Genomic DNA, 25,353 nt, shown 5'->3' on the forward strand with positions numbered 1-25,353 from the left:
TACACAGGCATGTAATCCAGAAAGAATGTCAATGTGGGCTATAAGTGGCATTTGGCACTTAAATAACCAGCAATGCCATGTGGATGACCAAATCTGACAAAGAGAAAAACCATGCCACCCACAGCTCTCCTAGCTAAGTTCCCATGTTTGCTTACAAGGAGTCTCCTTTGTCCACTGAGATCCATTTTTGAATTGGTTAATGCAAATTAACCTTCTGTGTTACTTTCCATTTCATTCAAACACAGTTTAGAAAACGTTAGCAAATGTTTCACAGTGTTCTTATTTGCTGCTTTTCTGTGCAACATTATTTTTCAACGCTTTAGGGCTGATGTTGATATCTTAAAGAGTATTTAAACACCTAGAATGGGAGTTCTTTCAAAGCACATAAGCAAATTAGTTGCCAATTCCAACCTATTTAGACCCCCATCTGAATCTCTAGGAGCCAACATACCACTGAACCTGGCTGCACCAGCAACTGTGGTCTCTGAGTACTCCTTCCTTCCTCTGGCTTCCACTTCATGCCCCTGATCTAGGGGTTGTGGTGGTGAGGCACAGCACAACTTGCAGGGGAAGAGGTTCCACAGCCTGGGATGCCTGAGTGGTGGGGTATAATAGGAGAGCCTGCAGCAGAGTAACTGAGGGTGAGGCCAGGGTGTGTACATGTACATTGCAGCAGGGGGAGCATCCATATGCACAGTGAAGGGGGGGGGGGTGGATAGGGAGGGGCCTTGGCACATGCTGGTATGGATTGCAGGGCCTGTGGCTCCCAGTTCCTAGCACAGGTCTGTCCAGTTTGTAAGATGTCCTGTTTGAAACTTTCTTCCATTTCTGCTCCACACTACCAAAGTGTCCAAAGCCGGGGTGGGGGGGCACTTTTCTGAGGCTTAAGCCGGGGGGGGCTTTTTGGAGGCTTAAGCCCTTGGTGGTTGTATGGGTGCTTTGTCTGCACCCTCCATACCTGATTGGGAGTTAAAGCCTAGGCAGCAGGAATTCCAGGCACAATGTCACCCCCATGCATTCCTATGGGGACTTTTGGGCACCAGGTCACCCCCATGCAGGTCAATGGGTATTTCCTGGCACCAGGTCACCCCCATGCAAGCTTATGGGGAATTTCAGGCACTAGGTCACCCCCATGCATTCCAATGGGGACTTCCAGACACATGTCCATGCCATTCAAGGCTCCAGGGACCGCTGCCTTACCGTTCCTGCCTGCCTATGTCCAGATAGGACTGATTGCATGCTGTCTGGGAAGTTAAGCAGGTCCAGGCCATTTCTTCCATAATGTTTCTAAATGTTGAGATTTCTTTTACTGAAACGCTCTTCCAGGTACAGTAGTTAAGACAAGGGAGGATAAGGACATGTCATTTACTCCTGTCTGTATTCAATGATATCTTATCTCCTTGCTCTAGTCCAGCAGTTAACATTTTTTGCCTCTTTGTACTCCTTTTAAATGCAATATATTGTTACTTTTATCCCCTACATCTGACATCAACATGCAGCAATGCTATTCTTCACTAGATATTCACAAATCAAAATCTCCACTACTATCTTTAAAATTTAGGCACATACCCTTTGGGAAAGCACCATGTACCCCAGGGGTACATGTAGCGGTTTTCAAACTGGGGTTTTAGTCCATGCAACAGGCAGCAAGTAAGTTCATACTCAATACAAATTATTTTGGCCTGCCTTCTACTAGTTTTCCATGCTATTGCATAGGACTCAACATTCTCCTCACCTTTTAGCGTTCTCCAGAATTTTGATATTTTTTTTTCTTCATTTTTCACTCACTTCTTAGTATTAGGCCAGCCCCATGCTCATTGTTGCACTATTGGAGCATGTTAAACTTTTGTAAGGCATTTGGCTTAGTACCACACAGTATTCTAATGAAAAGAATAGCGCTGCAAAATTAATGTACCAAATAATAAATTACTTTAAAAACTGGCTAAAAGAGCAATCTCAAAAATAAATGTTAATGAATAGTAATCCTGTAAAGGAGGTGTCTTTGTTGGAGCCTTATATGGATTTGCTGTTCATCCATTCTCAAAGATCTGGAAGAAAAGATAAAAATTTATCAGCAATAATATGTCAAAAAGAGATAATGAGGTTGTTGAACATATCAACAGGGGAGTATTGAAAAGGAGCAGGAAGCTGGTATTGTGTAAAGGATTGGTGAGACAGATATAGGATATTAAGTCTAGGTAAAGTGTATACAATCCTGGGGGGACTGGTGCCTCCTGGCTCTGGGGGTCCCCCAATGACCAATTGCCAACCGGGGGGGAGAGAGGAGGAGAGGGTCCCCCAGCAACCAATCACTGATCACAAACCCGAAGTGCTGTCAGAAAAACTAGAAGTGCCACTGGCGTGTCTCAGTGGGGGCACCAGCTGGTGCTCCCCACTCCCTGGCCAGCAAGGGCCAATTTGGGGGGGAGGCATATGCCCCCTGTGCCCACCCTACATATCGCCTGTGAATACAGTTAAAAAAGATGATATCAAACTAGAAATGGGTCAGGCAAGCACCACAACATTGATTTGAAATCTGTAAACCTGCCTTAATGAGAGACTTAAGTAGCTTAGCTTATTTATTTAGCTTATCTAAAAAGAAGGTTAAAAGTAACTTGATAATGATAATGGTTTATAAGTACCTATGAATTTAAGATAGAAGTAACCTTCTTGGGGGGGGGGGGGAAGTGTAGTTAATCCTTCAAAGAACTCATCTCAGAATGTAATAAGTTCTCCATCACTTGAAGTCTTTTCAGCAAGACTAGGTGCCTTTCTGACAGATATGAAACCTAATGAAGGAATTATGGGCTTGATAGATCAGGTTCTATGGCTTGTGCTATGAAAGAGGTTGGACTAGACTTACCATAAGTCAATTCAGGCATTAAAATCTATGATATGACCAGCTAGACAACTAAGTGAACAGTCACAATCCACAGTGATGAAAATGTATTCGTCAAGATAATTGGACAGATACTGCTTATGAGGCTAATACACACAAAGCAAATCATGAATGATTCACTAGCAATTCACAGTTCAATTAAGCTAAGTTAAAATATTCATGGTGTTGCATTAGTAAAAGTTCAATATGTTTTTTCCCATTGTTGACAGAATAAAATAGATGTTCTTTTGAGAAAGGAAAAGGTTCAAAGTTTGAGCTATGTTGACTTTTGCACATTGCATCATATATCCTGCTTGCTTGTCAGGGAAGGCAGTTCACCTTTTCCTCACTAGAAGCTAAAAATATCAGTCTACAGACTCTCTCTCAAATAATATCTTTATAAGGGATTATAGTGAGAAGTTGCCACTGATGACACTTCTGGGGGGTACCATAACTAGAAGCAATGGTGGTGGGAGTCCTAGCTTGCCATCTTTATTCAACTGTAAGATGACCCACCCAATAATGAGCTTCTGTGTGTGTGTGTGTGTGTGTGTGTGTGTGTGTGTGTGTGTACGTATGATATAATTGTCTACGTATGGAATCTAATTATTGGATGCTTATTGTTGCTGGTAGGTGTTGTAGGGCTTGGGTCCCTTTTTTTATGCCTTGCTTCCCAGTGACATCAGAGTGAGATCTGGGTTCGGCACCACCACAGTAGTTCAGGTGCTGCTCCTACTCAACTGCCATGTCTTTGATGTTCCTTTGATCTTTTCTTGGGAGGCAGTTCCCTTTAGGTGGCCTGAGGGGATCTCAACCTTGGGTTTTTTCGTGGGGCTCCAACTTCCCCTTTACCCCACCCTTGCCACATCCATGGCCTGGGCAGACACTACTCACCTCCAGGTCTTCCCCCTGGATGACCTTGCCTCATCTATACTGCCTGCCTCGAAGGATTGGGCCTTCTTGGCCGTCGGTCCTCCTGCATCTGTTCCTCATCTTCGGGCTGGCTCTTTGGGTAACTAAACCTGCCCTGTCCAGGGTTAACTGCAACTGAGAAAACTAACCAAAAATGGTCAGCGTCTGCTGACGGGCTCCTGTGAATCCATCTCCCAGGACCCTTGGTTACATGGGGGGACTCATCTGTCCCTCCTAACCTAGTAGGTGTGGGAATGGGTGGCTGCCCTCTGCCCAGCCTCCGTTGGCCTTCTTGGCGCAACCTCCACAGGTCAGCCGGGACCAAGGGCTGGGCTGTTTTGGTCTCGCCAGCTGGTGGTGTTTGCTCCCCTCTCCTGGGGGGACTGTGATCCTCTGCACCTCTCTTGCCATGGCGCTGCCCGAAGCTGTCCACAGCACCTCGGGGCTGTCCCCAGCTGTGGTGCCTTCCAGTCAGAGCCTCACCATTCCCCTGTGGCATCCTGGGGGGCTGTTGCTCCCCAGTGTGGCTCCCTCACCCCAATTTGGTCCTAAGGCTTAAGTTCTCTGACCCGCCTGTTGGGGTCCTCCAACAGGCACCTGGCCTCTTCCCCTGGCATCCAAGGCTTGTGCTCCCTGGCTCTGCAGCCTCCACCTCTTTGCTAGTATTCTCCTTTTTCTCTCCCCAGTGCGGGCTCAGCTGTGTCCCCAGCTGCTCCTTGAAGAGCCCCTGCTTCACCAAGGTCATGGCCCCTGCCTCTGCCAATGCTTAGGCAGCTCCAGTACTGCTGAGCCTGCCCTGGCATCTCTCCCCAGCTGCTGCTTTTCATCACCCCTATGGTGAGTGGTTGTGGGGGGAGGGGTGGCTTTCGCCTTCCTTCTCGCACTTATCTTGAATTTAGCCCCCTCTCACTGCTTAAGCAGAGAAAATAAATCTGGGAGATCAGATAGTCCCCTTGCTCTTTGCCCCCTCAACTTCTTCCCCTAGCAGCTACTTCCTCTTCTCCTTACTGCTGGACTCTACTCTCCCTGAGCACATAGAAGGAATTTTTTTTTTTTTTTAATTACCTTGAAATAAGCATATCTGTAGAAATTTACATATAGCAACCATAGACTTAGTTAATCCAGAATTAATGCATTTTACCTCTTTTGAAGTTTATCATAAGTTTTTTAGCACTGATACTCCATAAACACGCTTTTAAGTAGCACTTTGACACCTACGTACATATTGAACAAACAATGCATGATATTAGTCCAAAGTCAAGTCTTATGATTTCTCATGTAGCTTATTAGCTTGGGCCCCACCAGAGTCAACAGCACTTCAAGCCATGGTATCCCACAGCTCAGTGTGTGTGTGTGTGTGTGTGTGTGTGTGTGTGTGTGTGTGTGTGTGTGTGTGTACTCCAGATACCTGCTAGAAAGCATTCATATGCTAATTAGCATCCCCTCATAACTGGAACTGGGTGTTCCTGTCACAAATCCTGGGATCCTCCTAAAACTCATAGGCAGATGGGGTGGAGGGCAATTTGGTCTGGCTTCACTTCATGGAGGGTGGGGCCATTCTAATAGCATACAACAGGCTGAGAGGGGGCAACAGAAAGATTCCAGGTGAGTTGTTTGGGGTACCATTTGGTGATGTTTGCCAGATAGTTAAGGCTAGTGACAAATGAAGAATAACTGAAAATGAGAAGGAAAGGCACAGCTCTGCTGTGGGAGTGAAGAAAATGTAGAAAGATATGGAACATAGTGACTCACCATGACTTTAAAAATAGTAGGTGCTGAGGGGAACTGAGCTCATGGGTGTTACTATTGATTCTAGTCTGATGGCTTACACCAGTCTAGTTTTGGTAGGCTCCCATCATGATATGACCTTGGATAAGGGGCAGCAAAGAAGAAAAGTGTAGTGGGTAGGTGGATGCATGGTTATCTGGATGGATTGATTTCTGGGCTACCAGGGTAGAGCAAGAGGAGTTGGTTTTTGGAGCCTAGAATAGCATCGGCAGTTATGTAAGGGAAAGTGGGCCAACTGCTGAGAAGCAAGTTTAAAGAGTGAAAGCAGATCAAGAAATGAGAAGCCAAGAGTCTGATAGAGAATGGATGATGACGGGGAAGAGGAGATAAAAGAAGGTAGGAAAGAAAGATGTGGTGGGAGTGGCAATTTCAAAGGACATCTTATTGAAGAAAGCAACAAGGGAAGAGACTAGTCAGCAGGAAGAACAGAAGAAGAGAGAAGATCAGGAAGGAGAAATGAAATGGTGATTAAAGGGGTGAAGAAGACTGGTAGAATAAGCCAGACCTGTAAAGAAGGAGATGGGAGGAAGCAAGAGATGGAACAGCAGGTAATCTACTCCTGAGAAAATAAGAGCAGTAGTAACAGAGGAAGGAGAACTGAGAAGTTGGATGATGAATAGATATGAATTTTATAGGAAAAAAATATTGTTTGAAGTTTTGGATGTTAAAGTGGAACACTTGAATAGCCTTGTTGCTCTTCCTAACCAGAAGTCTTGGAAAATTTTGTATTGGAGTGGAGAAGGTTATGAGGATTTTTGGAAACACCAAAAGAAGAAAGAGCTGGGGAAGAAGAAAGTGGAATTTCAGTAGTTGAAGTGATACAGCTGGTGATAAAGGAGAGGAAAGAAGGAAACTATAAGTGGAACTTTGAGATAGAGGAGCGAAGGGAAAAAAGAGAGAGAATGATACAGAAAGGAACAAGGATAAAACAGGAGGAAGAAGAAGAAGAAAGCCAAACGGAAAAATAAGAAATCGTACATGAGAGAGAACAATCTCATTGGAGCTAATGTGGTCTAAGACTAATGGAGAGGAGAAAGTGGAAGGGCAGGGAGGAAACAGAAAAGTATAGGAGAGGGGGAAAGAGAACCTTTTGCTGAATGTTAAAGCAATAGAACAATTGGCAAAGACTACAGGGATGAAAAGAAGAAAGGGATTAGACCTGACTATGTCAAGCAACAGCATAGAAAATTTGTAAAGTGGTAAAGATGTGAAATTTAAATGGAAAAGCATAATTCTGTGTATTGCATCTATAAATGTCAGAAGTGTGCTCTCAAGGAAGAGGTGGGGATAAGATTATGCTGATTTATTGAGTGGGGTGAAAGCAGACATAATATATTTGCAGGAGTATGGAATCCCATGGGACATAGACATGGCTTAATTTTGGCTTTTTGGGGTTTTTTTGTCCCTACATACCTCGAGGTACCAGTGCAGCTCATGATCACTGTGATGGTGTGGCACATGGAGCATCACACAGGAGGGCAGGGGGGCCCTCCTGTGTGCTCAGTGGCTAACCCAGAAGTGGACCAGAACTACTTCCAGTCCACTCCCTGGTCCACCAGGGAGCATGCCGGGGGCCCCCTGCACTCCCTGGCTCAGCAATCAACTGCAGGGGGACCCTGGGTGCCCCCCACCCAGACCCAGGAGGCACCAGTTGCCAAGCCAGAGGGGCACGGGGAGCCCCCTGCACACACTTCCAGGTCTGCCGGAGAGGACATGGCAGCAGACCTGGCAGTGGACTAGAAGCACTTCAAGTGCGCTGGGGAGCCCCCTGTGCTCTTGCTGGGGTGCATGGAGCGTCCTACATCACAACACTCTCACGAGCCCCTGCTACCTGGAGGTATGCAGAAAAAACATTTAAAGCTGTCTCTATGTCCAAATTGCTGAATCTCTCCAAATAGATTCGGAGGGTTCCGATTTTTCAATTCGGAGAGATTAAAGGGTCCTCTGACTTGAAGGTTCGGCCACCAAATTGGGCTGAGTCTCTACTGATTCGAATTGGGAACTGCAGCTTCACACAGCCCTAATGAATGCCTGTTTTCCCTCTACCTTCTTTGTGCGCGTGATGGAGCCATTGGCTCAGAATTCATGATGATCAGCTGATAGGTTGTGTGAAGGTATCAGGAGGAGAAGTTAAAGGTACATAGGTGATATGAACATAGTGGCTCATGACACTATCAATTGAAAGCAAATTGAAGCATACTGGGCATGTCTACATGAGATGCTTTACTACACAATCTGAGACCTCACTGCTCATCGGGCCTCCCCTGGAGTGTCCATGGCCTCAGTGCTCAACCATGGGCATCCGCGTGAGATGATGACAGGCCTTCCCTCCAAGTACAGGGATAATATGGATACTCTTCTCCTGCATGGGGACTACAGTTATTCATCTCCAGCCTGAGGCACAAATGTCTGTAGAGCAAATACACACCATGTCTGAACCTAAAGTAGCCACTTCAGGTTCTCTTGGAGATACTTACATAGCTAAGGTGTTTATTAGGAAATCCACTTTGCCTACTGGGACTCTGGTCCTGTCTGTAAAGAAAAAGCATGGGAGTCCCATGCCTCTGCATGCATTACCAGGCGCTCAACCAAATTGCCATCAGGAACTGATCCCCTGCCTCGATCTCAGAACTATTGGAATGACTAGGAGAAGCTCATGTCTTCATAAAACTCTGCCTCTGTGGGGCTTACAACTGAACACATGTTCAGTCCAGTGATCAAATAAAAACTGTTTTTTGAACATGGTATGGCCACTTTTGAATATATGGTCATGCCACTTGGTCTGACCAATGCCCTGGCAACATTACAGCATCTGATCAGTGATCTACTATGAGACAGGCTTGACCAATTTGTAGTGGCTTACCTCAATGTGATAGCCTTATTTTCTCAGGGAACCTGGAATGGCACACCTAACATATTTGCATGGTTCTTGAAAGATTTATAATGTTGACTGTATGCCAAACTGGAAAAAATTGCACTCAGACAGACCACTGTTGAATTTCTAGGATTTGTACTATCCCTAGGTGACATCAAGATGGATCCCAAGGAAATGAAATTACTTGCTATTGGGCATCCCTATGTTTGGTTTGGGAAATATAACAATTCCTGGGGCTCACTAACTAACTTTTACAGGAGATTCATTCTGAACTTTGTACAGTTAGCTGCACCCCTCACTAGACTTCTCTGGAAAAATGTACCTTTCCATTGGGCAACAGAGACTCAGAGCACCTTTGAACAGTAGATAAAGGTCTTTGTGTTGGCCCCTTACTAGTCCATCCAGACACCAGAGCTGTCTTCATTATAGAAATGGACATGTTAAACGTGGCTATTGTGACAGTGCTCTCACAAGGGTGTGGCCCTGAGGAAGTTTTAAATCCCCATGCCTACTTCTCCATGAAGCTTACCTAAGTGGACCAAAATTATGGGATCCTGAACAAGGAGCTCCTTACTATAAAAGCTGCCTTTTGAAGATTGACCCACACCATCTAGAGTTTCTTATGATTTCCCTGCTGGGAAATCATAAGAATCAAACTGTGAGAAAGCAGACACTTTGTCCTGTAAGGGAGAATGTAAAATACACTAGGCAACCACCAACTTGAGCCCTGAATACATTTTAAAGCCACACAGCTTTGTAATTGCAGCTATAAGGGACTTGATGTCTGTAATTTGCTCTATTCCTGTTGCTGGTGTACCTATATCTGAGAGAGTCCTCCTGGGCAAAAAGGAACCAGAAGTTCAAGAAGGAATTATCATCATCTAGGGGTGTGTGTGTGTGTGTACGTGTACATACCCCCAGGACCCACATATTTGTCTCCTCTTCAGTCCTCCTATGATGCCCCCTTGGACAACCATCTGGGAGTTTCAAAGACGTATACCAAGTATAATAGCTTTCTATTACGTCTGGTGACCTTGCATGAACGTCACAATCCACAAATTTGTAACATCCTATGACACGCCCTTTTGGTCAAGTGTTTGTGCCAGAATCCCTGTGCTTTGCTCCAGCCCTTTGAAACCCCCAGCTAACCCTAATCTAATGGGTTCCTCTCAGTACTAATGGTAATAGACCATTTCATGACAATAGTGCATTTCATTCCCTGGGTTACCTACCGCAAAAGAGACAGCACAGCTGTGGGTGACCCATGTAGTCTGCTGCCACTGGCTCCCCAAACGGGTAATTTCAGACATAGTGTCTCAGTTCACCACCTGGTTTTTGTATCTACTCAGTGTACCATCCCACATTTAATCTGCATATTGCCCCTAATCCAGCAGCCAGGCTGAATGAGTCAATCAAGTCCTGGAGCAACATCTCCACTGTTACAGCAATTACCTCCAGGATAACTGGTTCTCCCCATTGGATGTTGCAGAGTTGGTTTACAACAATTAAGACCATGTTTCTACTGGTCGGAGTCTAATTTATTTATTTATTTTACAATTTATGGTTTTCATCCCACTACATGCTGGGCTACCCTTAATTTTTCTCAACCCTGTGGTCTCTGAAATGGGTACAATATATTCATCAAATACAGGAAGGTTTGAAGAAATGAGTAGACCAAACTAAGGAAATGATAAATGATATGCTGATTCTCAAAGCCAGCCAGGCTTGGCAGTTTCATAGATTGCAAGGCCAGAAGGGACCCTGGAAGATCATTGGGTTCATCCCCCTGCACCAAGCAGGAAAGATAACTGGGGGTCAGGTGATCTGGGCAAGATAACTGTCTAATCTCCTCCTGAAGATTTCCAGGGTAGGTGATTGCCCCACCTCTGGAGGGAGCTTATTCCACAGTCTGGACACCCTGACTATGAAGAAGTTTTTCCTAATGTTGAGCCTGAATCGATCTTCCAGGAGTCTGTGGCCATTACTCCTGGTTTTCCCCTCGGGTGCCCTGGTAAACAGTTGCTCAGGGAGCCCTTGATGGACACCCCTAGTTTAGCAGTAAGCTGCTATGAGGTCCCCTCTCAGCCTTCTTTTCTTCAGGCTGAAGAGTCCCAGATCTCTCAGCCTTTTCTCATATGGCTTGCATTTTAAGACTCTGATCATATGGGTGGCTTTTCTTTGGACTCTCTCAAGCCTGTCCACGTCCTTGTTAAAGTGTGGTGCCCAGAACTGGATGCAGTGCTCCAGCTGTGGTCTCACTAGTGCTGAGTAGAGCGGAAGAGTCCCCTTCTTGGTTTTGTTGAAGATTCATTGATTGATGAACGCCAGAGTATTATTTTCCCTACTGGTTACAGCATCGCATTACCGGATCATATTCACACGTGGTCTATTATTACCCCCAGGTCCCTCTCATTCGTGGTGCTAGTTAGTTTGGTGCTGCCAAGCCTGTAGGTGTGTTGGGGGTTGCTTGTCCTGAGGTGGAGCACTTTACATTTCTCAGTGTTGAACTTCAGGTTCCGGTTCGCCCAACCTGCTAGTCTGTCTAGGTCTGCCTGTACCTGTAGCCTATCTTCAAGAGTAACCACACTTCCCCATAATTTAGTGTCATTCGCGAACTTGGCCAGTGAGCTTTTCACCCCAACATCCAAATCATTAATAAGGATGTTGAAAAGTACTGGATCAAGCACTGATCTCTGTGGGACACCGCTGCCCACTTCTCGCCAGGATGACATAGATCTGTTCACTAGGGATGTAAATACCATTTAAAAAAATAATCTGTTTAACCTCCTCTAATTAAATTGGTTAAACAGTTAACCGATAACATATACCTAGTCCTGGCCAGGGGGTGCAGAACCCCAAGCTGGTGCCTGTCCCACCCTGCCCCGCCCCAGTATGGGGGAGGGGCTGCAGCTATGTGCCTGGAGCAGCGTGGTGTCCCCCCTTGGGCAACATTGCTGCTGGGCACCAGTTCCCAGGGCCTTTGACAAGGGGGGCTGGAGATGGCAGCAAGCCCTTCCAGACAACACACATGAAGTCAGGTGGCAACAGCAGGCAAGGGACTTTCCCAGCTAGCTGCAGACACCAGCACGCTGGGAGGGAGGGAGCAGCAATGCAGGTTAGGGACAAGTTTAAACTGTAAGTAGCCTGTTATATCCATCCAGTTGGCTTCTCAGCACATGTGAATGCGGGACACCGCTGCCCACTTCTCACCAGGATGACACCGATCCATTCTCTGTGCCCTGTCCTGCAGTCAGTTTCTTACCCACCTGACTGTTTCAGAGTTTAGCCCACAATCTTACAATTTTCTTGTGAGGACATCGTGGGATACTAGATCAAAGGCCTTTTGGAAGCTAAGGTATACAATGTCAACCTGCTCTCTTGTGTCCAGGTGGTGAGTTACCTGGTCATAGAAGGAGATGAGTTTGGTAAGGCAAGACCTGTCTGTAATGAAGCTATGCTGGCTATCATTCAGTATTTTACCTTCTGCAAACTTATTGCAGATAGACTCCTTGATGAACTTTTCTAGGATTTTTCCTAGGATGGAAGCTAGGCTGACTGGCCTATAGTTATCCATGTCCTCCCTCCTGCCCTTCTTGTGGGTGGGCACAACATTGGCCCTTTTCCAGTCCTCAGGGACTTTTCCAGAGCGCCACAAGTTGTGGAAGAGTTTTGCCAGGGGTTTCGCAATGACTTCGGTCAGCTCATTCAGCGCTCTTGGATGAAGATCATCCAGTCCCGCTGACTTGTATATGTCTAATTATTTTAATTGGTCATACATCAATTCTACAGTAATAGTAGGAAGGTGATTATTTCTACCATGCTCATCCTGTACTCTACCTGGAGTTGTTTTCCCCTTGGTCTGGTGAAAGACCAAGTCAAAATAGTCATTCAGGAGTTCAGCTTTCTCCTGAGTGCTGGTAACCAGCTCTCCTGAGTTGTTGAGCAATGGCCCCACACTCCCATTTGTTTTCCTCCTGTTCCCTACGTATCTAAAGAAGGACTTCATATTGGCCTTGATTCCTGTTGCTAATCTAAGTTCAGTCGCTGCTTTAGCCTTTCTTATCTGTTCCCTGCAAATGCGGGCCATTGTGGAATAGTCCTTTTTGGGGCCTGCATTGTTTATAAGCCTCTTTCTTAAGAGGACCGTGATTTCCCTGTTTAGCCAAGAGGGCTTCCCAGCCCCTCTGTTACCTTTTCTCTCCATCATAACGGACTCCCTTTGTGCTTCAAGGATCGTGTCCTTAAAGAACAACCACTCTTCATGCACACCTTTTGCCTTTAGTCCCTGGTCCCACAGCACTTTCCCTACTAGTGACCTAAGCTTGTTGAAATTTGCATTTTTGAACTCCAAGACTTCAATTCTGTGATCAGATTTGTCTGCCTTATGTTGGACAGTGAACATGATGGTTTTATGGTCACTGTTGCCCAAACTTCCCTCTATATTTAAGTCGGTCACCAGGTTGTCTTCTTTGACCAGGATCACGTCTAGCAGACAGTCACCTCTGGTTGGCCCATGACCTCCTGAGTCAAGAAGAGCTCCTTGACACAGGTCAGGAAGGATCACAACTGATCCAACTTGGCTGAGTGTTCCTCCCAGATGGGAGGAACACTCAGCCAAGTGAAGATGGCATTATGTTGGCAATCTGGTACAGAGCCTGTTTGTAATGATAGGTTATGTATAGGGAGATACCTAAGATGTTCACGGCGTAGCTGTGGCTTTAATCTCTCTCTTTTTGCCACTGACCTCTCCACCACTGACTACCCAAGAGGCAGTTAATGCCCAGTTTTTCCTCTTGGCCACTCAGCAGCTGTGGGGAGGAGGAGAGGGGAAGGAGCATGTTGAAAAGTGAGAGATTGAAGGTGCCACTGCACCATGAACTTCTGCCGCGATTTAGGTAGGTGCCTAGTTATTTACTATTGTCCACAGTGCTGCATTGTCACATTGGAGTTCCTTCAGAACTGCCAAGATTTTGGAGCATGTCTTCCCTGCCAGAATTCTCCTTGTGCCATAGCTTTAGCACATTTGCTTAGCTCCCATCGCCCTGCTCAGCCCTGTCCTATGCTATATTTCTTGCTGACCTCCATTACTTCTGCATCCCTAACAGCCTGAACACCTACCCCACAGTTCTTGCCTCCAAATGTCACCACCTCCTTGCTGCCCCCTTATTCAAACTACCCCATCCCTAAAACTGTTGTCAGCCTCCTCTATTCATTTCCATGCTTATTGTATATTACTCCAGACCACACTCTGAAACTCTGGGATTTCCAAAGCTGTTCTCTGCATCATTGATTTAGCTGAATCTAAGCATATATTATATGTGATGTTTGATACTAGGGATGAGATAGGTTAGACTTTTACATTTTTAAACAATAAGAATATTTATAATGGTAAAGCATTACCATTTAATGTTTAGCATGGGACACAGTCCAGTGGGGAAGGAAAGGGGTGTAGTGCTTTAGGAGCAAGCAGATGGCAGGGCAGGCCAAAGGAAGAAGTGAGGAGGAGGGGAGGGGAAAGGTCAAGGGGAAACTAGTACCCATAGCCTATGAGGTTAAAGAAGAAAAGATAGGGTGGCCTAATGATTTGTCAGTTAAGCAATTAGCTGCTCATTCACAGATGCTGAGAAGCCAGCTGGACAGAGGTAACAGGCTACTTAAAATTTAAACCTGTCCCCAATCCAAATTGCATGCTCGCTCCCTCCCTCCCAGCATGCTAGCAGCTGCAGCTGGCTCCGAAAGCCCCTTCTCACTGTTGCCACCCCTGGTTCATGTGTGTTGTCTGGAAGAACTTGCTGCTGCTTCCAAGCCCTCTTGTCAAAGGCCCTGGGGAGTGGCTCCCAGCCGCAGTGGGGTCCAAGAGGGTCTGTGTGCGGCCCCTGGCTCCCCACGCTGCTCCAGGCAGGTGGCTGCAGCCCATACAGGGGCAGGGTGGGGCAGGCACCAGCTTGGGGCTCTGCACCCCCTGGCCAGGACTAGGTAGGTGTTATCAGTTAACTCCAATATAATTAGAGGGGGTTAAACAGATTTTTTTTAATGGTATTTACATCCCTAGTTGATAGGTAGCTTCCATTGACTGTCTTGGTGGATCAGGCACCTACTCTGGACTCATTCAAGAATCGTTTGGATGCTCATCTTGCTGGGAACCTTTGACCCTAGCTGACTTCCTGCCCCTGAGGCAGCAGGCTGGACTTGATGATCTTCAAGGTCCCTTCCAGCCCTAATATCTATGAAATACTGATGGTTTTGGACACTTCTAATATTTCTGCTTGCAATACTTGTTTGTATGTACTAAAGAGGAATGTTGGGATAATACATATTATAGCTGAGTAAAGTTTGAAATTAAATGTAATAATCTTTTTCAACCAAATCGGCAAAGATGACAATTCTGAATAGCATGGTATAGGATCATCCAGATTTTCTTGGAAATCATCAGTGGGGGTAATACTGAAAACAATTCTCCTTCGGTTTTAACAAAGATTTTTGTTTGCTTCTATAGTTGAAGTAAAAATTGAAGTTGTACTACCTGAGAAAGAGAGGAACAAGGAAGAAATCTCACCCAATGGGAAAGCCAGCCCGCTTACTTACAAAGTAAATGGAACTGTCTGTCATTACCATCTTGAAGAACATCCCATCTCTATCAACCCCTATCAGAATCTAAAGGATGTGGTAGAAGCCTCTGTGTGCCATGTGAAGGACCTGGAGAATGGGCAGTAAGTATTATAGTCCTTACAGTTACTATCATCAACTGATTGTCATCAACTGAAATGTTTTCACCTTGGAGCTGGCCAGTCCACACAAGTCTGTGAAATCTAGTGTACATGACCCCAGTTCGGCAAAGCACTTGAGCATGTGCTTCATTGAAATGTTGAGTTTAGGCTTATACTGAATGGAGGCAAACCTTTGCTTAGTTGAATGCATATTTAAATATTTTGCTAAATTAGGGCCTTTATTGCTACCCCTCCCCCCCTTTTTTTACCACTTAGGAACCCCACTCCTTTTTTTAACATGAGCACTTTTGTCTTAACTTAGCCAAGAGGATCTTCTTTCTGCAGTCAGTATAATTTGAATTTAGTAAAATAGGATGTGATGTAGCCAAGGCCACAGTTGGCCAATTTTCATGAAGAGATCATGGGACACCAGATCAAAGGCTCTTTTAAAGTTCAGATATATGACGTCACCTGGCCATAGAAGGAGATGAGATGTGGGCAGGTCTTGCCTGACCAAACAAACCCGTGCTGGCTATCCCTCAGGATGTTGCCATCATCCAGCTTGTCAAGAATGGTTTCTTTGGTTTTTTTCCAGAATCTTTCCAGGTATCAAGGTCAAGCTGATTGGCCTGTAGTTCCCTAGATCTGCTTTCCTCCCTTTCTTGAAGATGGGCACCACATTCTTCCAGTCTGCAGGTACTTCTCCTGAGCGCCACAAGTTTTCTATTATCTTTGCCAGTGGCTGGGCTATGATGCCTGCCAGCTTCTTAAGTACTCTGGGATGCAATCTGTCAGGACCAGCTGATTAGAAGGTGTCCAGCCTCTCAAGGTGTTCCTTTACAAGGTCTACATCAATGCTGGGTATAAATTCACCCACACCCTGGCCATCCTGCATCATGCTTTGCAGGGCGGTTCCTTTGGGTTGGTGAAAAACTGACGCAAAGTACCCATTAAGCAGGTTGGCTTTTTCTTGGGTGTCAGTTGACAGTTGTCCCATTTGGTTTAGCAGGGGTCCAATGTTACCCTTGCTTTTCTTTTGATTCCCCACATATCTGAAAAAGGACTTTTTATTTTCCTTGATATGTGTAGCCAGTTGGAGTTCGGTTGCAGCCTTGGCTTTCCTGGTTTGCTCCCTACAGGTACAGACCAGTGCAGAATAATCCTGCTTTGTGGTAATTCCTGTCTTCCATCCTTTATAAGCCTCTCATTTTAGGCATAGGAGGTCCATGAGTTCCCTGCTGGTTCATGAGTTCCCTGCTGTGCTTTCAGGATCACTCCCTTAAGGAGCAAACACTGCTTTTGGACTCCCCTCCCTGTCGGGTCATGGCCCCTTTAGGCCTCGATAACAAGCCTTTTGAGCTTATCAAAGTCAGCTTTTGTTAAGTCAAGGACTTCTGCATTGCTGACTGACTTGCCAGCTTTGCGATTGATGGTAAAAGTGGTCACTGTCTCCCAGCTTTCCTTCGATTCTTAGGTCACTGACTAGACCATCCCCTTTAGCCAGTACCAGGTCCAGCAGAACTTTACTTCTTGTTAGTCCATAGATTTCTTGAGTCAGGTAGAGCTTATCCACGCACGTGAGGAAGCTTTGTGACCATTTGGATTTGGCTTTTCCCATGAGATGTCCAGGTATTTGAAGTCTCCCATGACAACCATGCACTGAGAGCGTGCAGCCTCAGCCAGTTCCCTGGAGAATTCCTGGTCAAGCTCTTGTTCCTGGTTAGGAGGTCTGTAGTAGACTCCTACCGTTGTGTCCCTTGTGCCACATTCCCCATGGATTTTAACCCAGAGGGTCTCCAGTTGTCCTCCCTGGGTGCCAATGTCAGCTTGCAGGGATGTATAGCTTTCCTTGACATAGAGAACTACACCCCCACCCCTTTTCCCCACACGATCTCTCCTGTTCAGGGTATACCCATCTATACCTGTGGCCCAGTCATAGGTGGAGTCCCATTATCCCTATGAGATCATAGTCATTTTTGTTTACGAGGAGAACCAGTTCCTCCTGTTTTTTTCCCCAAGTTCTTGGCATTGGTGTGCAGATATGTAAGTGTCCCATTAGAAGCCCTAGGCTTCCTTGCACTCCCAGGAGGACACTGTTCCAGGGGTTGGGTAGGAGTGGATTCCCTTCGGAGCCCTAACCTGTTGGTTTTGTAGTAGTTGCCTAGTAGGCTTGCTTTGGTGGTTGTCCACCCATCCCCCAGTGGGCTTAGTTTAAAGCCCAGTCGAGCAGGTCAGCCATTCTGGCTGAGAAGAGCTTCCTTCTCAGTGAAGTTAGGTGGAGGCTCTCTTCCCACCAGACCACTGCCTCTCTCACCAGAGAGTGGACTGTGATCATGGAAGCCAAAGCCTTCACGATGACACCAGCGCTGCAGTCTCAGTTGACTACCTCAATCTGTCTCTCCCTCCTCAGCCCATGACCCACAACCGGGAGGATTGAGAAAAAAAACACCTGTGCCCCCAACCCTCCAAGCCCTGCTCCCAGAGCCCTGTAGCCACTCATGGCCTGGCTGGGATTGCTCCGAGCCATGTCATTTATGCCCACATGGATAAGGAGCATAGGGTGGTGGTCAGAGGACTGGGTAAGCTTTGGGATCCTTTCCACTACATCCCAGGTATGGGCCCTGGGAGGCAGCAGACCGTCAGGGTGGCAGATTGCTCCCTCAGGAGGGAGTTTCTCACAATGACCACTCTGCATTTTGCCTTAGGGAGAGTAGGGATGGTAGCTGTTGGTGAATCTCCCTTGCCTGCAGGAGCTGGCAGCTCTGCAAGCTCTACTGGGACTGCAAGAGGTTCATACCTGTTGCAGAGCTCCAGAGGGGAGGGGACTTTGGTGCAGTGGGCTCTGGGGTCATTGACCACCTTGGTCCAACCCCCTGGCTGGACAGTGTGGGAAATCCTCAAGTCCTCCCTTGTCCTGCAAGGTGACCTTGGTCAACTGTCAGCCATCATGGGGTAAAGGGCCTGGCAGTAGGAGTCGATCTCCTGCTTTCCATGCCTTATGGCACGCAGTTTGGAGTTCAGTGGAGCCTTTGACTCCAGCTGCACCCTGAAAACTGGGAGCCTCAATTTGCCACTGTAGGGATGCGCCGTGGGCTCCAGGTGGCTGCAGCGAGAACTGCCTGGTGGCTCCTCCCCACTACCACTGCTGGGCAGTTCTTGCTGCAGCTGCCCAGAGCATGTACCATGCTATGCCGGGCTGCCCTGTGTCTTTGCTGCCATCACCACTGCCTCTGGGCTGCCCAGCAGGGCAGCAGTGGCAGGGTAGCCCAGTGAGGCAAGGGCTCCAGGCGGCTGCACTGAGAACCGCCCAGCAGTGGTGACGAGGAGTGCCTGCTTTCCCCACCACGCTGAGCATCAGCTTCTGTCCTGCGCTACTGCTGCTGAGCCTGGGCGGGTGAGCCCAGAGCAGGAGTAGGGTCAGGGCTGTGCAGCACAGGTCCCTGCTGATACTGTGGGACTGGGGCCAGAAGCAGCACCAGCCAGAAGGAGCCGCCACCACCTGGGCTGCCTAGGAAGGCAGTCCCGTCATGGAGCCGCCCCAGCCTTGCTGCATGCCTGGGAGGGTGGCAGAAAGCACTGCAGCAGAACAGGCACAGGGCAGGGTGGGCCAGGTCAGAGCTGTGCTACGTTTCCATTGATCCACTCCAGCAGGGGTGAATCCAGAGTGGGTATGGGGTTGGGGCTAGGACTGCGCGCTGTTGGTGGTGGCGAGGAGGTGCTGCAAGGCATGTGGGCTCCAGGCTGTTGTGGGGCAGGGATGGATGCTGACCAGCTCAGAGGGCACATGTGGGGGGCTCTTATGCACACTCCACCATACCCAGAAACCCTCCACCACAAACCCCACAACCACACCCCCTCCACAAACCTCACATGCACCCCTGCACACACACCCATGCACCTCTGGGGGGAGATCTGCTCACTGCTACGCATGCATACCACACCACACCACACACCTGCCCCCCAACACACACACCTAGCCACCCTCCCCTCCACACCCCATCCCCCGTATTCCCCCTGCAATATACAAAAGTAAGACCTCATTTTTGAGCTATTATGCAGCCACCCCTATATACACCACATGAACACACAAATCAGAACAAAAATATTTTAAAAATAAAATTAAAATATGTTATTGTTAATGTTTCAGTTTTAATATATAATTTGTTTTTTTCCAGTTCCAAGATGGCAAACCCCCTTCCCAAAAGGAGTAGTTCTGGGGGCAAGGGGAGAGACTTGCGGTGGTAAAGGTCAGGGGTTAGGGGGCAGGACTTCCAATCTCAAGATGGCAACCAGGGAGCAGGGCACCTGTCAAGGGGGCGGAGCTACTCTTGCGGCCCTTGAGAGCTCACCAAAACTCCTTAAGCGGCCCTTGACCCAAAATAATTGCCTGCCCCTTACTTTAGATGTGAATAACTGATAAATCCTGTCTAAAGTGTAATGTGTGCCAAGGGCCAAAGTCTAGTCATAACATCTGATGAAGTAGGCTGTTTGCAAACACTCATGCCTCTGACCCAGTTAGTCTCCAAGGTGTCACCCTGCCTTTTTCTTCTGCCTTACAAAATACCCTGTTTATTCAATTTAAAGATGAGGTTTTTCTCTAAAAATAAAGCCTCATCTTAGAATTGAGTACCTTCAGGCAGCCTGGGCCTTGTGCTGTTCTCTGGCTCTGAGTGGTTTACCTCACTACTCTCTGAGTCCCTCCTGAGCTAGGGAGAGGCAGGGGAATCAGCCCAGAGCCAGAGAGCAGCCTGAGACCCAGTACTGATTCCCTTACTGCTTGCTCTATGGCTGTGTACTGGGTACTACTGTTCCCTAGTTCTGGGCTGATTTCCCCCACCACTCCCTGGCCCAGCAAGGAGCCAAGAAGAAGTGAGGGAATCAGCCCAGAGCCAGAGAGCAACCCAAGATCCAGCCCATAGCTGGAGTGGTGAGGAATCAGGACTGGGTCTCACTGCTCTGTGGCTCCAGGCTGATTACCCTGCTGCTCCCTAGGTCTGCTCTGGATCCTGCACTGCTCCTTTGCTTCCTGCTGAGCCAGGAAGCAATAAGGGACACCAGTGGCGATGCATAGGGTGCACCCCCTGATCAGCCAAGCTCACTGATTAGGCGATGAGCAGGGGGGGCAGGTGGGAGCGCCAGTGCCCCCCGCTGCAAACGCCTGCCACTTGCTGCAGCTGTTCCCAGAAGCAGCCGCAGCCACTTGCTCCCGGAAGCAGCTGCAGTGATTGGCCAGAGCAATCGGCTGTGGGGGAATTCCCTCTGGGCAACAGCATCTGCCACAGGGGGGACCCCCCCCCCCCCGGCAGCGAGATCAGCAGCAGAAGGACACCCCCCCCCCCACACCCTCCGGGGCAGCGAGACTGGTCGCAGAGGGGGGCATGTGCCCCCCCAACTAAAGCAGCACCAGTCGCCCATGAGGGACACAGTGCAGAACCACCCAGTAGCAGAGAATGCAGAAGTAGGGGGGCAAGCAGCCAGTGGCAGAGAGCAATTCAGGGTACGTGTGCAGTTGTGAGTTTTGGGGGCAGACACCAGTGGGGAAGGCATGGGAAGCAAGGTATGAAAGGATAATAGGTATGAAGGGGCAGCAAGTGGCACAGGGACAAGGGTCTGGAGTCAGACTATGTGTCCCCCCTTCTACTTGCCTCCCCACTGCTTGTCCCTCTGTTGCTTCTTTCCCTATTGCAGCAGTTGAAGAGAGGTAGAATGAATTTAAGGTGACCCTCCAATAATTAGGTTCTTTATATGGAAGAATATAAGAAATGTATAATTTTCCAGGTATAAAATCTAATCTGGAGTGGGGTGGGGGTGTCTTAAATTCAAAGTTGTCTTGGATTCTGGTAAATATGGTAGTGTGAGTGAAGCAAGTGTATGGAATTCATGGAGTAGATTCCACACCAGTTTTACAGTGTCTTGTTTTTCCAGTTGAGCCAGTTCCTTTTAAACTTCTTGGACAAAGAATGGAATTTTCCAGTGTTTGTGTAGTGATGTACAGTTTCATAAACCTACTTTTTTTTTACTTGAACATTTCATGTAAACAGAAATGTAAGTTCTTGATATAGTGCTCTTTAAGGCTGCAAACAGACATTGCCCTTGTCCTGCCATAAAAATTCTTATGATGGCACAAAACCTGAGTGAACAGACATCTGTGCCCCTTGTTGTGTCCCAACTGCCCCAAAAAAGATAATCGATGATTCCTAGTAATAGTGGGTGCTGCCTTTCTGTTGCAGACTCCCTTTTTATTCGATGTGAAATGTGTCCCCCAGGATCTCCCGCAGGGTGTGCATCTGTGAGTACAGAGTGGGAAATGCATGGTGTTCCCTGGGGTGCCCCAATCAATTGGATTAACTGTGCCAGGAAATATCATGGCACAGTTGATCCTGCCACTGAAACGATGTCTGTTTGTAGCCTAAAAAACAACAATTTCCTATTTTGGGATGAGTGTGCTTTCATAAATATGTGCCTGTAACAGGAAGCCATAAAGCTCCTGTTCTTTTAAGAGGAAAGATTGCCAGGCTAAGCTGGATCAGAGGGGACTGGCAGCTAGGAAACAAGCTAGCTTCTAGACAAATAACTACCAGCAGCCAGCCCAGGGTGCAAGGCACAGGGAGAGGAACTAGGGGAAGGTAATGCACCTTGGGCAAAACATAAAAAAATGCAGCAAGGGCAGTCAGCCCAGAGACAACAGGGTGCAGACCAATGACCTCAGTTCTAGCAGGGAGAACAGGCAGGGTCACCATCAGGCAGAGGGGAAACACTCTGTGTGTGTGTGTGTGTGTGTGTGTGTGTGTGTGTGTGTGTGTGTGTGTGTGTGTGTGTCGCACAGTCACATGATCAGAGGAGGTGGAGCTTAGGAGACTTAAAACCTGTGCCTGAGAGCAAGCAGGCAGTCTGACCTTGCTAGCCAGAGTGTGAAGCACTCCTGCCCTGGAGTGCTGCAGTGGGAAACTCTACTGGCCCCTGGAATGCCTGCCTGCCCATATATCAGTAAGACACTGAACAGTGCTGACACATAGGGGGTGCACAGGAGTGCACATGCACTCCTAAGAGTGCTGGTGCACCCCCAGACAAGAAGCTCTCCCCACTTAGGTGATGGGCAGGGGGGCTGGTGGGAGTGCCAGTGCCTCCCCCCCCCTCCCCCCGTGACTGTTGGCTGAGGAGGGGTGCTGCTGGCACTTCTGGGTCAGCACGATTGTCCGTGGGGGACTCCCCAGCCAGTTGGCAAAATTATCTGCCAGGGGATCCCCCTGGTCACTGACTGGCTGCTGGGGGGGGCACGTGTTCCCCCCCCTCCCCCCACGACTCAGGAGTCAGCACCAGTCTATTCTCTACCAACAGTCAATGCAGAGCTGGTGAAAGAACAGCTAGAGAGGCTGGATAGCTATACGTCAGCAGGACTGGATGAACTCCATCGAAGAGTGCTGAACGAACTAGCCGAAGTCATCACAGGACTGCTGGCGAACCTCTTTCAGAGTCATGGTACTCAGGAGGGGTTCCAGAAGACTAGAAGAGGGCTAATGTTGTGCCCATCTTCAAGAAGTGGAGGAGAAAGGACCCTGTGAACTACAGGCTGATCAGCCTGACCTCAATCCCGGAAGAAATCCTTGAAAAATTTCTCAAGGAGTCCACATGCAATAAGCTAGTAGAAGGCAAAATTCTGAACAACAGCCAGCACGGTTTTGTCGTGAGTAGGTAATGTCTGACTAACCTCATCTCCTTCTATGACCAGGTTACTCACCACCTGAATAAAGGAGATGAGGTCAACATCATTTACTTGGACTTTAGGAAGGCCTGTGACTTAATGTCCCAGGAGGCTCTCAAGGTAAAACTAGGGGACTATGGGCTCAACAATTCAACAGTCAGATGGGTGGGAAACTGGAAGGGTTGGACCCAAAGAGTACTAATAGACGGATCTGTGTCGACCTGGTGGAAGAGAGCCAGGGTTCAGTACTTGGACCAGTCCTTTTCAACATCTTCATCAATGATCTGGATGTGGGGGTGAAAAGCACATGGGCAAAGTTTGCTGATGACACTAAGCTGTGGAGAAGTGTGGCTACGCGTCAGGGTAAGCTGACAATCCAAGAGGTCCTAGACAGATTAGTTAGATGTGTGGACCAGAACCAGATGCAGTTCAACCCTGAGAAGTGTAAAGTGCTCCATCTGGGGAGGAAAAATCTGCAACAAACTTACAGGCTCAGTGGTCCTATGCTAGCTAGCACCACATCCGAAAGGGACCTGGGGGGTCATAATTGACCATAAAATGAATATGAGCCACCAGTGTGATGCTACAGTTAGCAGAGCAAACAATACGCTGGCATGTCAACTGATATATCTCAAGCAAAACTAACGAAGTTATTCTCCTGCTCTACTTGGCATTGGTGAGGCCGCAGCTGGAGTACTGAATCCAGTTCTGGATGCCACACTTCAAGAAGGATGTGGAGAAGCTTGAGAAAGTCCAGAGAAGAGCCACATGCATGATTAGAGACATAAAGAGCAAGCCGTACAAGGAGAAGCTGACAGATACGGAACTGTTCAGTCTAGAAAAGAGAAGTCTTTGGGGGGTGGGGGGGCGTGATTTGGTGGCAGCTTACAAATATATCAGGGGAGAGCATCAGGGGTAGGCAAACAACTATTCACCAAAGTGCCCCAGGGGGAAATGAGGAGAAATGGTCATAAACTCCTAGAAGAGGGTTTCAGACTGGATATAAAGAAAAACTTCTTCATGGTTCATGTAACCAGACTCTGGAATAGACTACAAGCAGGGGTGGTGCAGGCACCTACCCTGGAGATCTTCAAAAGGAGACTGGACGCATGCCTTGCTGGGGTTATTTGACCCCAGCAGTCTTTCCTGCCCAGAGCAGGGGGGCTGGACCCAATGTTCTCATGAGGTCCCGTCCAGCCCTAACCATCTGTGAATCTATAAATTTCAGTTCCCCATGTCGTACTTATAGCCTATGATCAATTTACCCCTCAAATTTCTATTTGATAGCTAAATATATTGAACTTCTTGAGTCTTTCAATCTAAATCATGTTTTCCTATCCTTTAAAGCATTTACATAGATCTTTTCTGAACCCTCTCCAGTTTTTCAACTTCCTCCTTGACTTGCGGGTTCCAGAATTGGACAATGTCCCAGCAACAGTCATGCCAATGCAAAGTACACTGGTACTATAGCTTCCTACTCCTCAATATTCCTGTTACCTATCCAAGAATCTTATTAGCAGGGAACTGGGTTTTAAAATTTTTTTAATTTTGTAATTTTTTTCCAGAGTTGAAGTGGATTATTCATTACAGGATAATGCTAAGTCAAGATGTGATGTTCTGAAAAAGATGTTCAAACAGCAAAAAATTGGGGGAAGTTTTATGGCCTATGGTATACAAGTGGTGAGAAGCAGGGCTATGCGAAACAGGCCCTATTCGATTTGGATTTGGCCTGAATCATGGACAGTGATTCAATCCATTCAATACATGCGTGTCCCTATTAGACTGGAGTAAACTGATTTACTCTGCACAAGTACCATCCTGCTGTGGAGTAAAAAACTGCAGCAATGCACATGTAGATGCTGGAGAGACTGACTGCGGCAGAAGACCGATTCAGTGCAAGGGCTGCCTGCCACCTAGCCCCCACACTAAAGCATCTTTGTGTTAGCAAATAAAAACATAGGGTCCTGGACTAGTATCAGAGGATTGACACAATACCTTGTTTGATAAGTGACAGGCTTTATTTACTACAAGTGTTCAAAGTTAAACGAGCCCAAACCAAAGCGAAGTCCAGTAATTAGCTATAAGGTGATGATTTCTCATAGAATCATAGAAGTAGGGTCAGAAGGGACCTTGTAGATCTTCAAGTCTGACCCCCTGCATGGGCAGGAGGAAAACTGGGCTCAAGTGACCCCAGCCAGGTAGGCATCAAGCCACTTCTTAAAGACCCCCAGGGTAGGAGCCAGCACCACTTCCCTTGGAAGTTGGTTCCAGATCCTAGCCGCCCTAACTGTGAAGTAGTTCTTACGGATGTCTAATCTAAACCTACTCTCGAACAACTTGTGGCCGTTGTTCCTTGTTATCCCGGGGGGCACTAGGGGAAACAAGGTCTCCCCCAAACCCTTCTGGTCCCCCCTATTGAGTTTATAGATGGTCACCAGGTCCCCCCTCAGCCTTCTCTTGTGAAGGCTGAACAGGTTCAGGTCCCGTAGCC

The 25,353-nt window shown here is 47.5% G+C and overlaps 1 protein-coding gene across 1 annotated transcript in view; it reads left to right on the forward strand.

The window, feature by feature from the left end:
- AIFM3 (apoptosis inducing factor mitochondria associated 3) overlaps positions 1-25,353 on the forward strand; it is a 280,485-nt gene that overhangs the window by 93,972 nt on the left and 161,160 nt on the right. The window contains exon 3 of the mRNA XM_059713630.1: positions 14,950-15,163. Within this exon, the coding sequence (XP_059569613.1) occupies positions 14,950-15,163 (214 nt within the window). The remainder of the gene's footprint in view (positions 1-14,949; positions 15,164-25,353) is intronic.

The sequence above is a fragment of the Alligator mississippiensis genome, chromosome 10 (genome assembly GCF_030867095.1).
Source record: "Alligator mississippiensis isolate rAllMis1 chromosome 10, rAllMis1, whole genome shotgun sequence".
NCBI lineage: Eukaryota > Metazoa > Chordata > Crocodylia > Alligatoridae > Alligator > Alligator mississippiensis.